Source organism: Taudactylus pleione, unplaced genomic scaffold (assembly GCF_031769625.1).
Source record: "Taudactylus pleione unplaced genomic scaffold, aTauple2 ptg001096l, whole genome shotgun sequence".
NCBI lineage: Eukaryota > Metazoa > Chordata > Amphibia > Anura > Myobatrachidae > Taudactylus > Taudactylus pleione.
The window spans coordinates 738,316-759,352 of NW_028285497.1; the positions used below are offsets into that span (position 1 = coordinate 738,316).

The 21,037-nt window shown below is 48.0% G+C and overlaps 1 protein-coding gene across 1 annotated transcript in view; it reads right to left on the bottom strand.

Annotated features, from left to right (window-relative positions):
* Nucleotides 1–21,037, bottom strand: part of MST1R (macrophage stimulating 1 receptor) — a 71,360-nt gene that overhangs the window by 12,903 nt on the left and 37,420 nt on the right. Inside the window, exons 7-13 of the mRNA XM_088461782.1 lie at nt 17,761–17,939; nt 17,543–17,681; nt 9,995–10,134; nt 8,752–8,919; nt 6,883–6,961; nt 6,251–6,475; nt 1,646–1,792 (exon numbers count right to left, since the gene is read on the bottom strand). Coding sequence (XP_088317908.1) covers nt 1,646–1,792; nt 6,251–6,475; nt 6,883–6,961; nt 8,752–8,919; nt 9,995–10,134; nt 17,543–17,681; nt 17,761–17,939 — 1,077 coding nt within the window. The remainder of the gene's footprint in view (nt 1–1,645; nt 1,793–6,250; nt 6,476–6,882; nt 6,962–8,751; nt 8,920–9,994; nt 10,135–17,542; nt 17,682–17,760; nt 17,940–21,037) is intronic.

Consider the following 21,037-nt stretch of genomic DNA (forward strand, 5'->3'; position numbering starts at 1 on the left):
CAGAGATGAAGGAGGAGATAGTGGAAGAAAGGAGAGGGAGGAGATAGTGGGAGAAAGGAGAGGGAGGAGATAGTGGGGGAAAGGAGAGGGAGGAGATAGTGGGGGAAAGGAGAGGGAGGAGATAGTGGGGGAAAGGAGAGGGAGGAGATATTGGAAGATAAAAAGAAGGGTTGTAGTAATGTACACAGTGAGAAAGTTAATATTTAGGATGAAGTATCGTAGAGACTGATGTGCAGAGGACACGAAAGCAGTGAGTTGGAGAGTGAGGGAGGAGAGTTACTGATACTCAGTAGGGAGATGAGCTCTGTTTTTTTTATAATAAGTTTTAAATAGTGTTGGTTTACGCAAGTGCAGATGGCAAAGAAGCAATTAGTCACATGGGATAATAGAGACTGTTCAGTGCCCCTCGCATAGAGGTGGTAGAGGAGGATGATGGGTATTAGTTTACACAGAGATAAGGTATACAGAGAAGGCAGAGGGAGAAGAACAGAGCATTGCAGGGAAAGCCAAAGGATGAAGGGGTCAGCAGGAGAAGTGGGTGGTTATCTGTATGGCAAACGGCCGGGAGGTCCAGCAGGAGGAGCAAGGAGAAGTGACCCTTATCTCTGAGTAGATGTTGGTCAGTTAGTGAGGGCAGTGCCAGCGGGTGTAACGGGAGAAAACCCTTATTGCAGAGGGTCAGAGAGAACGTGGGTCAGGCAGTTGTATAAAAGTCACTCAAGTATTTTGGAAGCAAATGGGAAAAGAGCAATGGGGTGAGGGCAGAGAGAGCAACAGGGGCACGAGATGGCACCGTGAGTAAATCAGATGTGAGTGTGAGTGTGTGCTGCAGACAGGGACGGCGGGGGAGTGTGCCAGTGCAGGGGCAGCTGGGAGAGGGGAGCTTAGTGCAGGGGAAGTCAGGGCAGGAGGGAAGCTACAAGCACACATGTACTGATACCACGTGCGCACAGGATGACATGTACTGATACCACGTGTGCCCGGGATGACATGTACTGATATCACGTGTGCACAGGATGACATGTACTGATACCACGTGTGCACAGGATGACGTGTGCACAGGATGACATGCACTGATAGCACGTGTGCACAGGATGACATGCACTGATAGCACGTGTGCACAGGATGACATGTACTGATAGCACGTGTGCACAGGATGACATGTACTGATACCACGTGTGCACAGGATGACATGTACTGATACCACGTGTGCACAGGATGACATGTACTGATACCACGTGTGCACAGGATGACATGTACTGATACCACGTGTGCACAGGATGACATGTACTGATACCACGTGTGCACAGGATGACATGCACCGATAGCACGTGTGCACAGGATGACATGCACCGATAGCACGTGTGCACAGGATGACATGCACCGATAGCACGTGTGCACAGGATGACATGCACCGATAGCACGTGTGCACAGGATGACATGCACTGATAGCACGTGTGCACAGGATGACATGCACTGATAGCACGTGTGCACAGGATGACATGTACTGATACCACGTGTGCACAGGATGACATGTACTGATACCACGTGTGCACAGGATGACATGCTGTAATTACATGGTCTCTGGTGGATGGAACATGTGTCAGACATGTAGGAATACTCCCCCAGTATACATGTTCTGTACCTGCACCACAGCGCCTTGCTTCGGTATAACAATGTTGTCGGTAATCCTGCAGGTGATTTCATTCTGCAACACTTTAGGGCCACACTCTCTGCCCCCGATGGTCATGGAGACATTAAAACATTTGCTTGCTAAGTCCAGGCGTTTATGCTACAGGGGTAAAATCACAAAATTAGTCCTCAGACCAATGTATGAGAACCGTCGCACAGCGTTCCCTATAGCCATTAGTGACAATTATTCTGTATATGAGGACGGAAATGTTGCAGCGATCAGATTGTAACAGCTAAATGGTCTGTGCGTTGCGGTGAAGTCACAGAACCATGGCGCTTTGTGTCCGCCTTGCATTACATTTATCTAGCGGGCGCAATCATTTTTCGCTTTAAGATAAGTTGGAAAATGTCAGAATAACAGATTAATGCTATTTACGGGCATATTTGATAAACGGCAATAATTATATTTTTTTTAAATGCTGCAATAATAACAAAATCCCTCAGATCCAGATAGACGAGATTTCCACCATGAGACAATGAATAAATCAGTCACTAGGATGTACACAGGACGCAGATTTGGTAGAAAAATAGGCGAAAATTGAACAACAAAGCATGGAAACAGCGTTTGTGCGCCCACACGCAAGAATAACGCCTAATTTCCGATAAGTCAACTGTAGCAGGTGCAAAAGGTACAGCCATGGCCAAAAGTTATGAGAATGACACAAGTATTGGTTATCAGAAAGTCTGCTGCTTCAGTGTTGTTAGACCCATTTGTCAGATGTTACTATGGTATACTGAGGTAACATTACAGCATTACATAAGTGTCAGATGTTACTATGGTATACTGAGGTAACATTACAGCATTACATAAGTGTCAGATGCTACTATGGTATACTGAGGTAACATTACAGCATTACATAAGTGTCAGATGTTACTATGGTATACTGAGGTAACATTACAGCATTACATAAGTGTCAGATGTTACTATGGTATACTGAGGTAACATTACAGCATTACATAAGTGTCAGATGTTACTATGGTATACTGAGGTAACATTACAGCATTACATAAGTGTCAGGTGTTACTATGGTATACTGAGGTAACATTACAGCATTACATAAGTGTCAGATGTTACTATGGTATACTGAGGTAACATTACAGCATTACATAAGTGTCAGATGTTACTATGGTATACTGAGGTAATATTAGAGCATTACATAAGTGTCAGATGTTACTATGGTATACTGAGGTAGCATTACATAAGTGTCAGATGTTACCATGGTATACTGAGGTAACATTACAGCATTACATAAGTGTCAGATGTTACTATGGTATACTGAGGTAACATTACAGCATGACATAAGTGTCAGATGTTATTATGGTATACTGAGGTCACATTACAGCATAACATAAGTGTCAGATGTTACTATGGTATACTGAGGTAACATTACAGCATTACATAAGTGTCAGATGTTACTATGGTATACTGAGGTAACATTACAGCATTACATAAGTGTCAGATGTTACTATGGTATACTGAGGTAACATTACAGCATGACATAAGTGTCAGATGTTACTATGGTATACTGAGGTAACATTACAGCATGACATAAGTGTCAGATGTTACTATGGTATACTGAGGTAACATTACATAAGTGTCAGATGTTACTATGGTATACTGAGGTAACATTACAGCATTACATAAGTGTCAGATGTTACTATGGTATACTGAGGTAACATTACAGCATTACATAAGTGTCAGATGTTACTATGGTATACTGAGGTAACATTACAGCATTACATAAGTGTCAGATGTTACTATGGTATACTGAGGTAACAATACAGCATGACATAAGTGTCAGATGTTACTATGGTATACTGAGGTAACATTACAGCATGACATAAGTGTCAGATGTTACTATGGTATACTGAGGTAACATTACAGCATGACATAAGTGTCAGATGTTACTATGGTATACTGAGGTAACATTACATAAGTGTCAGATGTTACTATGGTATACTGAGGTAACATTACAGCATGACATAAGTTTCAGATGTTACTCTGGTATACTGAGGTAACATTACAGCATGACATAAGTGTCAGATGTTACTGTGGTATACTGAGGTAACATTACAGCATTACATAAGTGTCAGATGTTACTATGGTATACTGAGGTAACATTACAGCATGACATAAGTGTCAGATGTTACTATGGTATACTGAGGTAACATTACAGCATGACATAAGTGTCAGATGTTACTATGGTATACTGAGGTAACATTACAGCATTACATAAGTGTCAAAGGCTTTTATTGACAATTACATTAAGTGATGGACGCCCATTCTTGCCTAATCAATGCTTGGAGTTTGTCAGAATTTGTGGGGTTTTGTTTGTGCACCCGCCTCTTGAGGATTTGACCACAAGTTCTCAATGGGATTAAGGTCTGGGGAGTTTCCTGGCCATGGACTCAAAATTGCGATGTTTTGTTCCTCGAGTCACTTAGTTATCACTTTTGCCTTATGGCAAGGTGCTCCATCATGCTGGAAAAGGCATTGTGTTCATCACCGAACTGTTCTTGGATGGTTGGGAGAAGTTGCTCTTGGAGAATGTTTTGGTACCATTCTTTATTCATGGCTGTGTTCTTAGGCAAAATTGTGAGTGATCCCTCTCCCTTGGCTGAGAAGTAACCCCACACATGAATGGTCTCAAGATGCTTTACTGTTGGCATGACACAGGACTGATGGTAGCGATCACCTTTCCTTCTCCGGACAAGCGTTTTTCCAGATGCCCCAAACAATCTGAAAGGGGATTCATCAGAGAAAATAACTTTACCCCAGTCCTCAGCAGTCCAATCCCTGTACCTTTTGCAGAATATCAGTCTGTCCCTGATGTTTTCCTGGAGAGAAGTTGCTTCTTTACTGCCCTTCTTGACACCAGAAGACTCCAAAAGTCTTCGCCTCACTGTGCGTGAAGATGCATTCACACCTGCCTGCTGCCATTCCTGAGCAAGCTCTGCACTGGTGATGCCCCGATCCCGCAGCTGAATCAACTTTAGGAAACGGTCCTGGCACTTGCTGAACATTCTTGGGCGCCCTGAAGCCTTCTTCACAACTATCGAACCTCTCTCCTTGAAGTTCTTGGTGATCTGATAAATAGTTGATTAGGTGCAATCTTACTAGTAGCAATATCCTTGCTTGTGAAGCCTTTTTTGTGCAAAGCAATGATGACTGCATGCGTTTCCTTACAGGTAACCATGGTTAACAAAGGAAGAATAATGATTTCAAGCTCCACCCTCCTCCAGCTTCCAGTCTGTTATTCTAACTCAATCAGCATGACAGAGTGATCTCCAGCCTTGTCCTCGTCAACACTCTCACCTGTGTTACGAGAGAAATCACTGACATGTCGTCAGCTGGTTCTTTGGTGGCAGGGCTGAAATGCAGTGGAAATGTTGTTTTGGGGATTACGGTCATTGTCATGGCAAAGAGGAACTTTGTAATTAATTGTAATTCATCTGATCACTCTACATGACATTCTGGAGTAAACGCAAATTGTCATCATAAACACTGAAGCAGCAGACCTTGTGACAACCAATACTTGTGTCATTCTCAGAACCTGTATCCATGGTTGTACATCTTACAGTAGGTATATCCTACATGTGTGCCTGAGCCACACAGTGGAGCCTATTCTGGGTGCAGGTGTGTGCACCAAAATCCCCCCTGACCAGGTGTAGCGCAGACACCACACTCATTATAGAGAAGCCCCATCTGTGAATAGTCAGGAATCTCAGTAACCTCCACTATATGCAGAGAAAGCAGAGTGTAAGCTATTGCTCTCTGTTAGCAGTCATTGTATGTACGAGGCAGCTCCAGTGTCCTTCAACAGGATTTACTGACAGGACATGGTGTGCGCCCATAATGCCCCTTATACTGGTCTACATAGAGAGTTTATAAGCCGCGCTTTCCTATGGTAACAGATGCCAGCGCCCAGCCCCCTCCTGAAGTAACAAGACGGCCCAAGACTTCTAGCTGCTTCCACACTACGGAAAAGTATTTTCTTCATTTGTGAAATAACGTTACAGATTTCTTGCTGTTTACGGATTTAGTATTAAAAAATTGTAATAAAAAAGTTGCCTGTCCTGCACCCGATTAGCTGGAGCCAATCAGAGCTCAGGACAAGGTAACAAACGTCCCCCAGCACCTGGATAACCCAATTACAGGGGCTCACGATTTCAGTGACTTTACCATTGGCAATTTTTCCCATAGATTCCATCAGTAGCAAAGGCCGAAGGCCGTTCCTGACCCTCATCACTCAGGGACCCTGCACGGTCCCTGCTTCCCTCACAGTGTCAGGGTCTCTGATCCCCTCTGTCTGCCCTTCCCAGGTACCGGGTCACCAATTGCTCCTCACATGACAGGATCACATTTTGGTGTCTCATGGTTTCACTCTGTGGTTTTTTTACCCCTCTAATATCTGTTTGATCCCATTTTATATTTAATATTCCTTTGTTTGTTTATCCAGTTGTATTCCCCTTGTACAGCGCTACGATCACATTGTGGCAGATTATAGGACAATAACCTCCCTCACTATACAAAGCGCTCACACCCCCATCGTCTTACATGCGCCTCGATCTCAGTCTCCCCTTTCTTCAGCGTGAATCGCTTTTGCTCATTTTCAAAAGGAATAACGTCATAGTTCGGGATATAATCAAAGTTTTTAGGAGTGGTGTACATATATCCGTCCAGTTGCAGACTCAGCGTCCTCGGTAATCTGTCTCGCTCAGTACTATATAACGCTGGCGTGCCGCAGACAATGCGATCTGAGGAGAAGACCCCGTCACAGACCTGGGAGACAGAGGAGGTTTATTGAAAATATATATTTATTATACAGATTTACGGGCACTATGCAGACAAAACTACAAATCTGGGGGTGGGGGGGGACCAGGGTTACATTTGGGGGGATCCGGAGAAATGGGTGGAGTAGCAGACCAGGGTTGGCCGGTAATACTTAAAAAATGCTAAATGACATTAAGGAGGGGGGGGCCTGGAAAAGCGGACGCTGCGTAAGTTAAATTATTGCACCTGTCGGCCTGGACTCAACACGTGTCTCCTGCAATAAAGGCCCTGTCATCCCTGCTCTCTGGGGGCAATGTACATGGCCTAAAAAGCCATTAAATGATGTATGTAGGGGACCGGTGATCACTATAGAGTTAATTGAAAGATTTAAAGCAGACGGACAAAGGAGTACCGACCTTCTTCATGCCTTTATATGAAACCGTTATACTGGACACTGAATCCAGGTTGGACCCCTGAATGGTGATGGAGGATCCGCTGTAGGAGAGAAGGAGTAAATATGAGTCGCTTTGCTCCTGCTGGAAGAACAAGTGAGAGTTCCCCATCCGTCTGGGATTCTCACAACTTTTGTTTTCACTACTGAAGTCTGATCCACGTGTCTGACCCAACCAGTCCAGACATCTCCTGATCTTAGGGCCTGATTCAGACCCACTCGTGAGCGGCTGTCCGCTCGCAAGTGGGTCGATGGTGCGCATGCGCGAGACGCGACGAGCGAAGGACTTTCCTTCGCTCGTTGTGTCTGATCAAAGGGGGCGTGCTGTCGATGTTGATTGACAGCACGCCCCCTTTGGTGGGCGTGCCGGGGGCATGCCTGCCAGACAGAGGCGTTCCCAAGGGAACGCCTACCGTCAGAAGCCGGCCCCACTGACATCACTAGTGATGTCAGTGGGAGTGATTTTGGCTCTGATAGAGCCAAAATCACTCCGGGCCTTGCGGTTGAGAAACTCAACCGCAGGCTTCGGCTCGCAGTGGCGATGGTCGCGATGGTCAAGACCATCGCGACCATCATCCTGCACGCTCGTATAGGCTGTGGGTGGTGACCCACAGCTATACGAGCGTCCAGGAGGACGCTCCATAATTATGGAGGTGGGCCCTGATTCAGAGCGAGCGCTCTGGTCAGAGCGTCCGGCTCTGAATCAGGGCCTTAATCCCTTCTAAGGGAACTTCTCATGGTCCAACGTCTCTAGAACAATCTCCAGGGTCAGATCAACCTCCTCACCTGACCCGAAGGCCCATCGCGGCCCAACCATCTGTACAGAATTTCCTGTAGGATATTTACACTAGAACTTTGTCTAAATATAAAAACAAAAATCTGTGCAGCGATGAAACACAAGAAGCTAAAATAAAAAGTTTAACAGAGATAAATGAATGGAGGTTATAAGCTGGTGATGGAGCGATGCCTGTACCCACTGGTGCCCAATATCTTTGGTGCACTGGTTGATGTTATGCTGCTATTGGTGCCTATGAAACACAACAATTGGTACATATCTATTGTCTCGTCCTACTCCGTTATATGATTGCGTACACAGTCCAGCAGTTTCCGACACCAGCTTCTGAGCCACGTAAGTCCCCAGGATATGGCACTGAGCGCAGCGTGTCAGAGCCCGTTCTGTGCGACGTGCGCTCATTGCATCTGTCCCCCCCAGTACAAAGGGATATATGGCCTGATTCAGACCCGGTCGCAAGCGCTGAGTGCTCGCAACCGGGTCGATGGTGGCCCAGAGCGCATGCGCACGACGGAGCCGGCTCGATCGTGCGCAATCCATCGCTCTGGGTCTCGCACCAAAGGGGGTGTGCTGTCGATGTTGAGTGACAGCACGCCCCCTTTGGTGGGCGGGTCGGGGGGGTGGCTGCCCAGACGGAGGCGTTCCCATGAGAACGCCTACCATCTGGGGGCGGCCCCACTGACATCGCAAGTGATGTCAGTGGGAGAGATTTCGGCTCTGTTTGAGCCGAAAGCTCTCTGGGGCTTGCGGCCAGGAGACCCTACCACAAGGGTCTCGTCGCAAGCCCGATGGTTGTGATGGTCTTGACCACCGCGACCATCATCATGGCCACTCTCATTAGCTGTGGGTGGCAACCAACAGCAATGCGAGCGGCCAGGAGGCCGCTCCATTAAAAAAATAAAAAAAGACGCCCTGATTCAGAGGGAGCGCTCTGTCAGAGCGTCCGGGTCTCAATCAGGGCCATAGACCTGACGTAGACATCAGTACGGTCAGATACTGACACACTAAAGCCCCAAAACCCCCAGCAAGTACGTTTCTCACCGAAACAAGCCGCACAGGGGCTGGATGCTGTCAACCCGGGGGTCAGGTTTGTAAATGAACGGTTGGGGGTAGTAAGTCTGGACTCCATCCAACCACAAGCTGATATTCGTGGGTCCAAGGGAACTGGCCGAGGGTGAAACACAGCAAAGGTCGCCTTTGGGACAAGACCTGAGGGAAAGAGACAGAGGTTTAGGTCTAGACACCAATAAAGTCACATAGACCTACCGAGCAACCCCAAATAGAGCCTCCGACACCTCACCACCCAAATATGATCTTCCCCTCCACCACTTATAGGGCCTGATCCATGACGGTTCCCCATATGCGACTGCCCATACGACAGATCATTTGTATGCGTCTGAATGGCCAGCCCCCAGCGCACTTCACCATGCGTGCATTCAGAAACGCAACTGCGACTTAGGGCCAGGTTCAGTTAGCGCCGAAATTGTTAAATTTTCACCCCCCAAAAAATGAAAACAGACGTTTTTTGCCAAAAAACAGAAGAGACGTTTTCACCATCTCAGACCAGGTGAAAAAAAAAATCCCTATTTTTGACTTAAAACGTGGGGATTTCTTTCAGAACCCTTTGGACACCCCCCATCCCCCTAATGATAAAGTACCCCAAAAATGTTTCACACGTTGCATACTTTGGCGAAAAATGACCGGTCAAATTTTTAGAGCAAAAAAAAAATATGTTGAAAATGGGTTTAACGTATTGGGTCTGGTTTTTCGGGGGGCGGTATGGATGCGTCAAGTACTTTAAACATTGCACCTGGCTGCAGCAGGTGCTTTTTTAACGGTTATTAAAATTGCGCTTTCACGTCACAAAATATACTTGCACCCATTTAACGTACCCCCAATTTACGTGGAACAGTAATTTTCTGGGGAAAAAAATAGCTTTCTATAATTTTTTTATGTTTTTCTGTATACACAAGTTACTGCCAACCGACGCAAGTCCCCAAAATACTTTGATTACAGCCAATCGTACACTTCTAAAATAATTTCCGGTGTATGTCAGCCTTTTTTTGGGGTACAGAGGCAATTTCCTAACTTTTTCGCTTATTCTTTTTTGCCTGTTTTTTGGCAAAAATCGTCCGATTTCACCCCTAATTGAATCCGGCCCGTAGTAGGAACACAATCAGGATGCACGCACAATAAAAGCAACATCGCTCAACTCTGTGAACATTGCAACAGTTTCAGAATAAGGCCTGTAACTACTACCGAATACCAAACCACAAGTCCTCACTCATAGTCCATCCTGCATTCCAAGTCTCCTAAATACACCTGCTGGGTCTCTCCCGCAACCAGATTGCGTCCTCTCAGCGTCAGTCTAGATCCTCCAACCAAAGGTCCAAAAGACGGAGACACGGACATGAGAACTGGCTCCTGTGAGGAAACATAGATGAGGCGCCGTCAGGGACAGCGCAAGCTCCGCGTCTGTCCTACGTTATTAGTAGATCTGTGTGTAGCGCGTATCACGCCGTGTCATCTAAAAGATTAGTCTCGGACGCTCATCTCCTGCCCAGATACAGCATCAGGGCCCTAATATACAGTTACTTATACACTGCAAACAACAACAAACTAATTCTAATTGTAATGTCTATAATTACTGTATCGTGTGCCCTGATCATGTCCCATTATAGCTATATACCTGCGTTCCCTGATCATGTCCCATTATAGCTATATACCTGCGTTCCCTGATCATGTCCCATTATAGCTATATACCTGCCTGCCCTGATCATGTCCCATTATAGCTATATACCTGCGTTCCCTGATCATGTCCCATTATAGCTATATACCTGTGTGCCCTGATCATGTCCCATTATAGCTATATAACTGTGTGCCCTGATCATGTCCCATTATAGCTATATACCTGCGTACCCTGATCATGTCCCATTATAGCTATATACCTGTGTGCCCTGATCATGTCCCATTATAGCTATATACCTGCCTGCCCTGCACTCTCCCATTATAGCTATATACCTGTGTGCCCTGATCATGTCCCATTATAGCTATATACCTGCGTGCCCTGATCATGTCCCATTATAGTTATATACCTGCGTTCCCTGATCATGTCCCATTATAGCTATATACCTGCGTTCCCTGATCATGTCCCATTATAGCTATATACCTGCGTGCCCTGATCATGTCCCATTATAGCTATATACCTGCGTGCCCTGATCATGTCCCATTATAGCTATATACCTGCCTTCCCTGCACTCTCCCATTATAGCTATATACCTGTGTGCCCTGATCATGTCCCATTATAGCTATCTACCCGCGTGCCCTGCACTCTCCCATTATAGCTATATACCTGCCTTCCCTGATCATGTCCCATTATAGCTATATACCAGCCTGCCCTGATCATGTCCCATTATAGCTATATACCTGCCTCCCCTGCACTCTCCCATTATAGCTATATACCTGCGTGCCCTGATCATGTCCCATTATAGCAATATACCTGCCTGCCCTGCACTCTCCGATTATAGCTATATACCTGCGTTCCCTGATCATGTCCCATTATAGCTATATACCTGCCTGCCCTGCACTCTCCCATTATAGCTATATACCTGCGTTCCCTGATCATGTCTCATTATAGCTATATACCTGCGTTCCCTGATCATGTCCCATTTTAGCTATATACCTGCGTTCCCTGATCATGTCCCATTATAGCTATATACCTGCGTGCCCTGATCATGTCTCATTATAGCTATATACCTGCGTTCCCTGATCATGTCCCATTATAGCTATATACCTGCGTTCCCTGATCATGTCCCATTATAGCTATATACCCGCGTGCCCTGCACTCTCCCATTATAGCTATATACCTGCGTTCCCTGATCATGTCCCATTATAGCTATATACCTGCCTGCCCTGCACTCTCCCATTATAGCTATCTATATACCTGCGTTCCCTGATCATGTCTCATTATAGCTTTATACCTGCGTTCCCTGATCAGGTCCCATTATAGCTATATACCTGCGTTCCCTGATCATGTCTCATTATAGCTACATACCTGCGTTCCCTGATCATGTCCCATTATAGCTATATACCTGCGTTCCCTGATCATGTCCCATTATAGCTATATACCTGTGTGCCCTGCACTCTCCCATTATAGCTATATACCTGCGTGCCCTGATCATGTCCCATTATAGCTATATACCAGCCTGCCCTGATCATGTCCCATTATAGCTATATACCTGCCTCCCCTGCACTCTCCCATTATAGCTATATACCAGCGTGCCCTGATCATGTCCCATTATAGCTATATACCTGCCTGCCCTGCACTCTCCCATTATAGCTATATACCTGCGTTCCCTGATCATGTCTCATTATAGCTATATACCTGCGTTCCCTGATCATGTCCCATTATAGCTATATACCTGCGTTCCCTGATCATGTCCCATTATAGCTATATACCTGCGTTCCCAGATCATGTCTCATTATAGCTATATACCTGCGTTCCCTGATCATGTCCCATTATAGCTATATACCTGCGTTCCCTGATCATGTCCCATTATAGCTATATACCTGTGTGCCCTGCACTCTCCCATTATAGCTATATACCTGCGTGCCCTGATCATGTCCCATTATAGCTATATACCTGTGTGCCCTGATCATGTCCCATTATAGCTATATACCTGCGGGCCCTGATCATGTCCCATTATAGCTATATACCTGCGTTCCCTGATCATGTCCCATTATAGCTATATACCTGCGTGCCCTGATCATGTCCCATTATAGCTATATACCTGCGTGCCCTGATCATGTCCCATTATAGCTATATACCTGCGTTCCCTGATCATGTCCCATTATAGCTATATACCTGCCTGCCCTGATCATGTCCCATTATAGCTATATACCTGCGTTCCCTGATCATGTCTCATTATAGCTATATACCTGCGTTCCCTGATCATGTCCCATTATAGCTATATACCTGCATTCCCTGATCATGTCCCATTATAGCTATATACCTGTGTGCCCTGCACTCTCCCATTATAGCTATATACCTGCGTGCCCTGATCATGTCCCATTATAGCTATATACCTGTGTGCCCTGATCATGTCCCATTATAGCTATATACCTGCCTGCCCTGATCATGTCTCATTATAGCTATATACCTGCATTCCCTGATCATGTCCCATTATAGCTATATACCTGCCTGCCCTGCACTCTCCCATTATAGCTATATACCTGCGTGCCCTGATCATGTCCCATTATAGCTATATACCTGCGTGCCCTGATCAGGTCCCATTATAGCTATATACCCACGTTCCCTGATCATGTCCCATTATAGCTATATACCTGCCTGCCCTGATCATGTCCCATTATAGCTATATACCTGCGTGCCCTGATCATGTCCCATTATAGCTATATACCTGCGTTCCCTGTTCATGTCCCATTATAGCTATATACCTGTGTGCCCTGATCATGTCCCATTATAGCTATATACCTGCGTGCCCTGATCATGTCCCATTATAGCTATATACCTGCGTGCCCTGATCATGTCCCATTATAGCTATATACCTGCGTTCCCTGATCATGTCCCATTATAGCTATATACCTGCGTTCCCTGATCATGTCCCATTATAGCTATATACCTGCCTGCCCTGCACTCTCCCATTATAGCTATATACCTGAATGCACTGCACTCTCCCATTATAGCTATATACCCGTGTGCCCTGATCATGTCCCATTATAGCTATATACCTGCGTGCCCTGATCATGTCCCATTATAGCTATATACCTGCGTTCCCTGATCATGTCCCATTATAGCTATATACCTGCGTTCCCTGATCATGTCCCATTATAGCTATATACCTGCGTTCCCTGATCATGTCCCATTATAGCTATATACCCGTGTGCCCTGATCATGTCCCATTATAGCTATATACCCGTGTGCCCTGATCATGTCCCATTATAGCTATATACCTGCGTGCCCTGATCATGTCCCATTATAGCTATATACATGCGTGCCCTGATCATGTCCCATTATAGCTATATACCTGCGTGTCCTGATCATGTCCCATTATAGCTATATACCTGCGTGCCCTGATCATGTCCCATTATAGCTATATACCTGCGTGCCCTGATCATGTCCCATTATAGCTATATACCCGCGTTCCCTGATCATGTCCCATTATAGCTATATACCCACGTTCCCTGATCATGTCCCATTATAGCTATATACCTGCCTGCCCTGATCATGTCCCATTATAGCTATATACCAGCGTGCCCTGATCATGTCCCATTATAGCTATATACCTGCGTTCCCTGATCATGTCCCATTATAGCTATATACCTGCGTTCCCTGATCATGTCCCATAATAGCTATATACCTGCCTGCCCTGCACTCTCCAATTATAGCTATATACCTGCGTTCCCTGATCATGTCCCATTATAGCTATATACCTGTGTGCCCTGATCATGTCCCATTATAGCTATATACCTGTGTGCCCTGATCATGTCCCATTATAGCTATATACCTGCGTTCCCTGATCATGTCCCATTATAGCTATATACCCGCGCGCCCTGCACTCTCCCATTATAGCTATATACCTGCCTGCCCTGCACTCTCCCATTATAGCTATATACCTGCCTGCCCTGCACTCTCCCATTATAGCTATATACCTGCATGCCCTGATCATGTCCCATTATAGCTATATACCTGCGTGCCCTGATCATGTCCCATTATAGCTATATACCTGCGTTCCCTGATCATGTCCCATTATAGCTATATACCCGCGCGCCCTGCACTCTCCCATTATAGCTATATACCTGCCTGCCCTGCACTCTCCCATTATAGCTATATACCTGCCTGCCCTGCACTCTCCCATTATAGCTATATACCTGCATGCCCTGATCATGTCCCATTATAGCTATATACCTGCGTGCCCTGATCATGTCCCATTATAGCTATATACCCGCGCGCCCTGCACTCTCCCATTATAGCTATATACCTGCCTGCCCTGCACTCTCCCATTATAGCTATATACCCGTGTGCCCTGCACTCTCCCATTGTAGCTATATACCCGCGTGCCCTGCACTCTCCCATTATAGCTATATACCCGCGTGCCCTGCACTCTCCCATTATAGCTATATACCCGCGTGCCCTGCACTCTCCCATTATAGCTATATACCCGTGTGCCCTGCACTCTCCCCATTATAGCTATATACCCGCGCGCCCTGCACTCTCCCCATTATAGCTATATAACCGCGTACCCTGCACTCTCCCATTATAGCTATATACCCGCGTGTCCTGCACTCTCCCATTATAGCTATATACCCGCGTGCCCTGCACTCTCCCATTATAGCTATATACCCGCGTGCCCTGCACTCTCCCATTGTAGCTATATACCCGCGTACCCTGCACTCTCCCATTGTAGCTATATACCCGCGTACCCTGCACTCTCCCATTGTAGCTATATACCCGCGTGCCCTGCACTCTCCCATTATAGCTATATACCTGCCTGCCCTGCACTCTCCCATTATAGCTATATACCCGCGTGCCCTACACTCTCCCATTATAGCTATATACCCGCGTGCCCTGCACTCTCCCATTATAGCTATATACCGCGTGCCCTGCACTCTGTGTCTGGTTCCCTTTCCATATAACAATAACCTGCTATATACCCGTGTGCCCTGCACTCCCATTATAGCTATATACCCGCGTGCCCTGCACTCTCCCATTATAGCTATATACCCGTGTGTCCTGCACTCTCCCATTATAGCTATATACCCGCGTGCCCTGCACTCTCCCATTATAGCTATATACCCGCGCACCCTACACTCTCCCATTGTAGCTATATACCCGCGTGCCCTGCACTCTCCCATTATAGCTATATACCCGCGTGCCCTGCACTCTCCCATTATAGCTATATACCCGCGCGCCCTACACTCTCCCATTGTAGCTATATACCCGCGTGCCCTGCACTCTCCCATTATAGCTATATACCCGCGTGCCCTGCACTCTCCCATTATAGCTATATACCCGCGTGCCCTGCACTCTCTCTCCATTATAGCTATATACCCGCGCGCCCTGCACTCTCCCCATTATAGCTATATACCCGCGTGCCCTGCACTCTCCCATTATAGCTATATACCCGCGTGCCCTGCACTCTCCCATTGTAGCTATATACCCGCGTACCCTGCACTCTCCCATTGTAGCTATATACCCGCGTACCCTGCACTCTCCCATTGTAGCTATATACCCGCGTGCCCTGCACTCTCCCATTATAGTTATATACCCGCCTGCCCTGCACTCTCCCATTATAGCTATATACCCGCGCGCCCTGCACTCTCCCATTATAGCTATATACCCGCGCGCCCTGCACTCTCCCATTATAGCTATATACCCGCGCGCCCTGCACTCTCCCATTATAGCTATATACCCGTGCGCCCTGCACTCCCATTATAGCTATATACCTGCGTGCCCTGCACGCTCCCATTATAGCTATATACCCGCGCGCCCTGCACTCTCCCATTGTAGCTATATACCCGCGTGCCCTGCACTCTCCCATTATAGCTATATACCCGCGTGCCCTGCACTTTCCCATTGTAGCTATATATCCGCGTACCATGCACTCTCCCATTGTAGCTATATACCTGCGTACCCTGCACTCTCCCATTGTAGCTATATACCCGCGTACCCTGCACTCTCCCATTGTAGATATATATACCCGCGTACCCTGCACTCTCCCATTGTAGCTATATACCCGCGTGCCCTGCACTCTCCCATTGTAGCTATATACCCGCCTGCCTTGCACTCTCCCATTATAGCTATATACCCGCGTGCCCTGCACTCTCCCATTATAGCTATATACCCGTGTGCCCTGCACTCTCCCATTATAGCTATATACCCGCGTGCCCTGCACTCTCCCATTATAGCTATATACCCGCGTACCCTGCACTCTCCCATTATAGCTATATACCCGCGTGCCCTGCACTCTCCCATTGTAGCTATATACCCGCGTACCCTGCACTCTCCCATTGTAGCTATATACCCGCGTACCCTGCACTCTCCCATTGTAGCTATATACCCGCGTGCCCTGCACTCTCCCATTATAGTTATATACCCGCCTGCCCTGCACTCTCCCATTATAGCTATATACCCGCGCGCCCTGCACTCTCCCATTATAGCTATATACCCGCGCGCCCTGCACTCTCCCATTATAGCTATATACCCGCGCGCCCTGCACTCTCCCATTATAGCTATATACCCGTGCGCCCTGCACTCCCATTATAGCTATATACCTGCGTGCCCTGCACGCTCCCATTATAGCTATATACCCGCGCGCCCTGCACTCTCCCATTGTAGCTATATACCCACGCGCCCTACACTCTACCATTATAGCTATATACCCGCGTGCCCTGCACTCTCCCATTATAGCTATATACCCGCGTGCCCTGCACTTTCCCATTGTAGCTATATATCCGCGTACCATGCACTCTCCCATTGTAGCTATATACCTGCGTACCCTGCACTCTCCCATTGTAGCTATATACCCGCGTACCCTGCACTCTCCCATTGTAGATATATATACCCGCGTACCCTGCACTCTCCCATTGTAGCTATATACCCGCGTACCCTGCACTCTCCAATTGTAGCTATATACCCGCCTGCCCTGATCATGTCTCATTGTAGCTATATACCCGCCTGCCCTGATCATGTCTCATTGTAGCTATATACCCGCCTGCCCTGATCATGTCTCATTATAGCTATATACCCGCGTGCCCTGCACTCTGTGTCTGGTTCCCTTTCCATATAACAATAACCTGCAGTTTGGTTCCGTACCACAAAGTTGAAGCCTGTGGCTGCGCTGCTGCCTGCGATATAGTAGTTGAAGTCTTTTAGATTTTCATTGATTGTTACGGTGATGTTGGCGGGTGACGCAGCGTCCGGGGGTCCGTCCGTCTGTAAGGTGCAGACCAGGCTGCAGGGAGAAGAGATCCAGTTAGAGCGTGGCGGCCACGGAGCTCGGCGCCTGACACGTGGGCTCTGTCTGTCACTACCTTCTGCTGTGGCTCCTCTTTGGGTCCACGACACATTCTCGCGGTCCCACAGTCACTTTGTGGGTCTGCGCGGTGATCTGCGCATTGGCGGGCTGATTGTACACCTTATGAGACTGGAAATCAATCCCACAAATGGTGATGTTGGTAGAACCGCGCAGCGGAGCCATTCTAGGATAAAACTGCATTACAGATAAAGAGGTTACATGATGTACGAGCTGGTGCCAGACTGCAGAACACAACGTGACGGGAGAACAATCTCACACCTGCCGTGACCCCTACATCTCTGCCAGGAGCTGCAGCCCCTATAGGATTATATGGGGGATGTGACGCGGTCAGATTTACAACGCTCCGGAATGGGACGACGATTGGTCATTTACATAGCTCCTAATAATGTCACTAACAAATGGAGCCACTTTCTGTATCAGGTTTTCGAAACGTTCTCACACCTTATTGTTACAGGTCACCTCCCCGATCACCCCATGAGCCTTTCCCCTCCTCCATCTTGTTCTCCCACCTTATTGTTACAGGTCTCCTCCCCGATCGCCCCATGAGCCTTTCCCCTCCTCCATCTTGTTCTCTCACCTTATTGTTACAGGTCTCCTCCCCGATCGCCCCATGAGCCTTTCCCCTCCTCCATCTTGTTCTCCCACCTTATTGTTACAGGTCTCCTCCCCGATCACCCCATGAGCCTTTCCCCTCCTCCATCTTCTTCGCCCACCTTATTGTTACAGGTCTCCTCCCCGATCGCCCCATGAGCCTTTCCCCTCCTCCATCTTGTTCTCTCACCTTATTGTTACAGGTCTCCTCCCCGATCGCCCTATGAGCCTTTCCCCTCCTCCATCCTGTTCTCTTCCTCCATCTTGTTCTCCCACCTTATTGTTACAGGTCACCTCCCCGATCGCCCCATGCCTTTCCCCTCCTCCATCTTGTTCTCCCACCTTATTGTTACAGGTCTCCTCCCCGATCACCCCATGAGCCTTTCCCCTCCTCCATCTTGTTCTCCCACCTTATTGTTACAGGTCTCCTCCCCGATCGCCCCATGAGCCTTTCCCCTCCTCCATCTTGTTCTCCCACCTTATTGTTACAGGTCTCCTCCCCGATCACCCCATGAGCCTTTCCCCTCCTACATCTTGTTCTCCCACATTATTGTTACAGGTCTCCTCCCCGATCGCCCCATGAGCCTTTCCCCTCCTCCATCTTGTTCTCTCACCTTATTGTTACAGGTCTCCTCCCCGATCGCCCCATGAGCCTTTCCCCTCCTCCATCTTGTTCTCCCACCTTATTGTTACAGGTCTCCTCCCCGATCACCCCATGAGCCTTTCCCCTCCTCCATCTTCTTCGCCCACCTTATTGTTACAGGTCTCCTCCCCAATCGCCCCATGAGCCTTTCCCCTCCTCCATCTTGTTCTCTCACCTTATTGTTACAGGTCTCCTCCCCGATCGCCCCATGAGCCTTTCCCCTCCTCCATCCTGTTCTCTTCCTCCATCTTGTTCTCCCACCTTATTGTTACAGGTCACCTCCCCGATCGCCCCATGCCTTTCACCTCCTCCATCTTGTTCTCCCACCTTATTGTTACAGGTCACCTCCCCGATCGCCCCATGAGCCTTTCCCCTCCTCCATCTTGTTCTCCCACCTTATTGTTACAGGTCTCCTCCCCGATCACCTCATGAGCCTTTCCCCTCCTCCATCTTGTTCTCCCACCTTATTGTTACAGGTCTCCTCCCCGATCACCCCATGAGCCTTTCCCCTCCTCCATCTTGTTCTCCCACCTTATTGTTAGAGGTCACCTCCCCGATCGCCCCATGAGCCTTTCCCCTCCTCCATCTTGTTCTCCCACCTTATTGTTACAGGTCTCTTCCCCGATCGCCCCATGAGCCTTTCCCCTCCTCCATCCTGTTCTCCCACCTTATTGTTACAGGTCTCCTCCCCGATCACCCCATGAGCCTTTCCCCTCCTCCATCTTGTTCTCCCACCTTATTGTTACAGGTCTCCTCCCCGATCGCCCCATGAGCCTTTCCCCTCCTCCATCTTGTTCTCCCACCTTATTGTTACAGGTCTCCTCCCCGATCACCCCATGAGCCTTTCCCCTCCTCCATCTTGTTCTCTCACCTTATTGTTACAGGTCTCCTCCCCGATCGCCCCATGAGCCTTTCCCCTCCTCCATCTTGTTCTCCCACCTTATTGTTACAGGTCTCCTCCCCGATCACCCCATGAGCCTTTCCCCTCCTCCATCTTCTTCGCCCACCTTATTGTTACAGGTCTCCTCCCCGATCGCCCCATGAGCCTTTCCCCTCCTCCATCTTGTTCTCTCACCTTATTGTTACAGGTCTCCTCCCCGATCGCCCCATGAGCCTTTCCCCTCCTCCATCCTGTTCTCTTCCTCCATCTTGTTCTCCCACCTTATTGTTACAGGTCACCTCCCCGATCGCCCCATGCCTTTCCCCTCCTCCATCTTGTTCTCCCACCTTATTGTTACAGGTCTCCTCCCCGATCACCTCATGAGCCTTTCCCCTCCTCCATCTTGTTCTCCCACCTTATTCTTACAGGTCTCCTCCCCGATCACCCCATGAGACTTTCCCCTCCTCCATCTTGTTCTCCCACCTTATTGTTAGAGGTCACCTCCCCGATCGCCCAATGAGCCTTTCCCCACCTCCATCTTGTTCTCCCACCTTATTGTTACAGGTCTCTTCCCCGATCGCCCCATGTGCCTTTCCCCTCCTCCATCTTGTTCTCCCACCTTATTGTTACAGGTCACCTCCCCGATCGCCCCATGAGCCTTTCCCCTCCTCCATCTTGTTCTCCCACCTTATTGTTACAGGACACCTCCCCGATCGCCGAATGAGCCTTTCCCCATCTCCATCTTGTTCTCCCACCTTATTGTTACAGGTCACCTCCCCGATCGCCCCATGAGCCTTTCCCCTCCTCCATCTTGTTCTCCCACCTTATTGTTACAGGTCGCCTCCCCGATCGCCCCATGAGCCTTTCCCCTCCTCCATCTTGTTCTCCCACCTTATTGTTACAGGTCACCTCCCCGATCGCCCCATGAGCCTTTCCCCTCCTCCATCTTGTTCTCCCACCTTATTGTTACAGTTCACCTCCCCGATCGCCCCATGAGCCTTTCCCCTCCTCCATCTTGTTCTCCCACCTTATTGTTACAGGTCACCTCATCGATCGCCCCATGAGCCTTTCCCCTCCTCCATCTTGTTCTCCCACCTTATTGTTACAGGTCTCCTCCCCGATCACCCCATGAGCCTTTCCCCTCCTCCATCTTGTTCT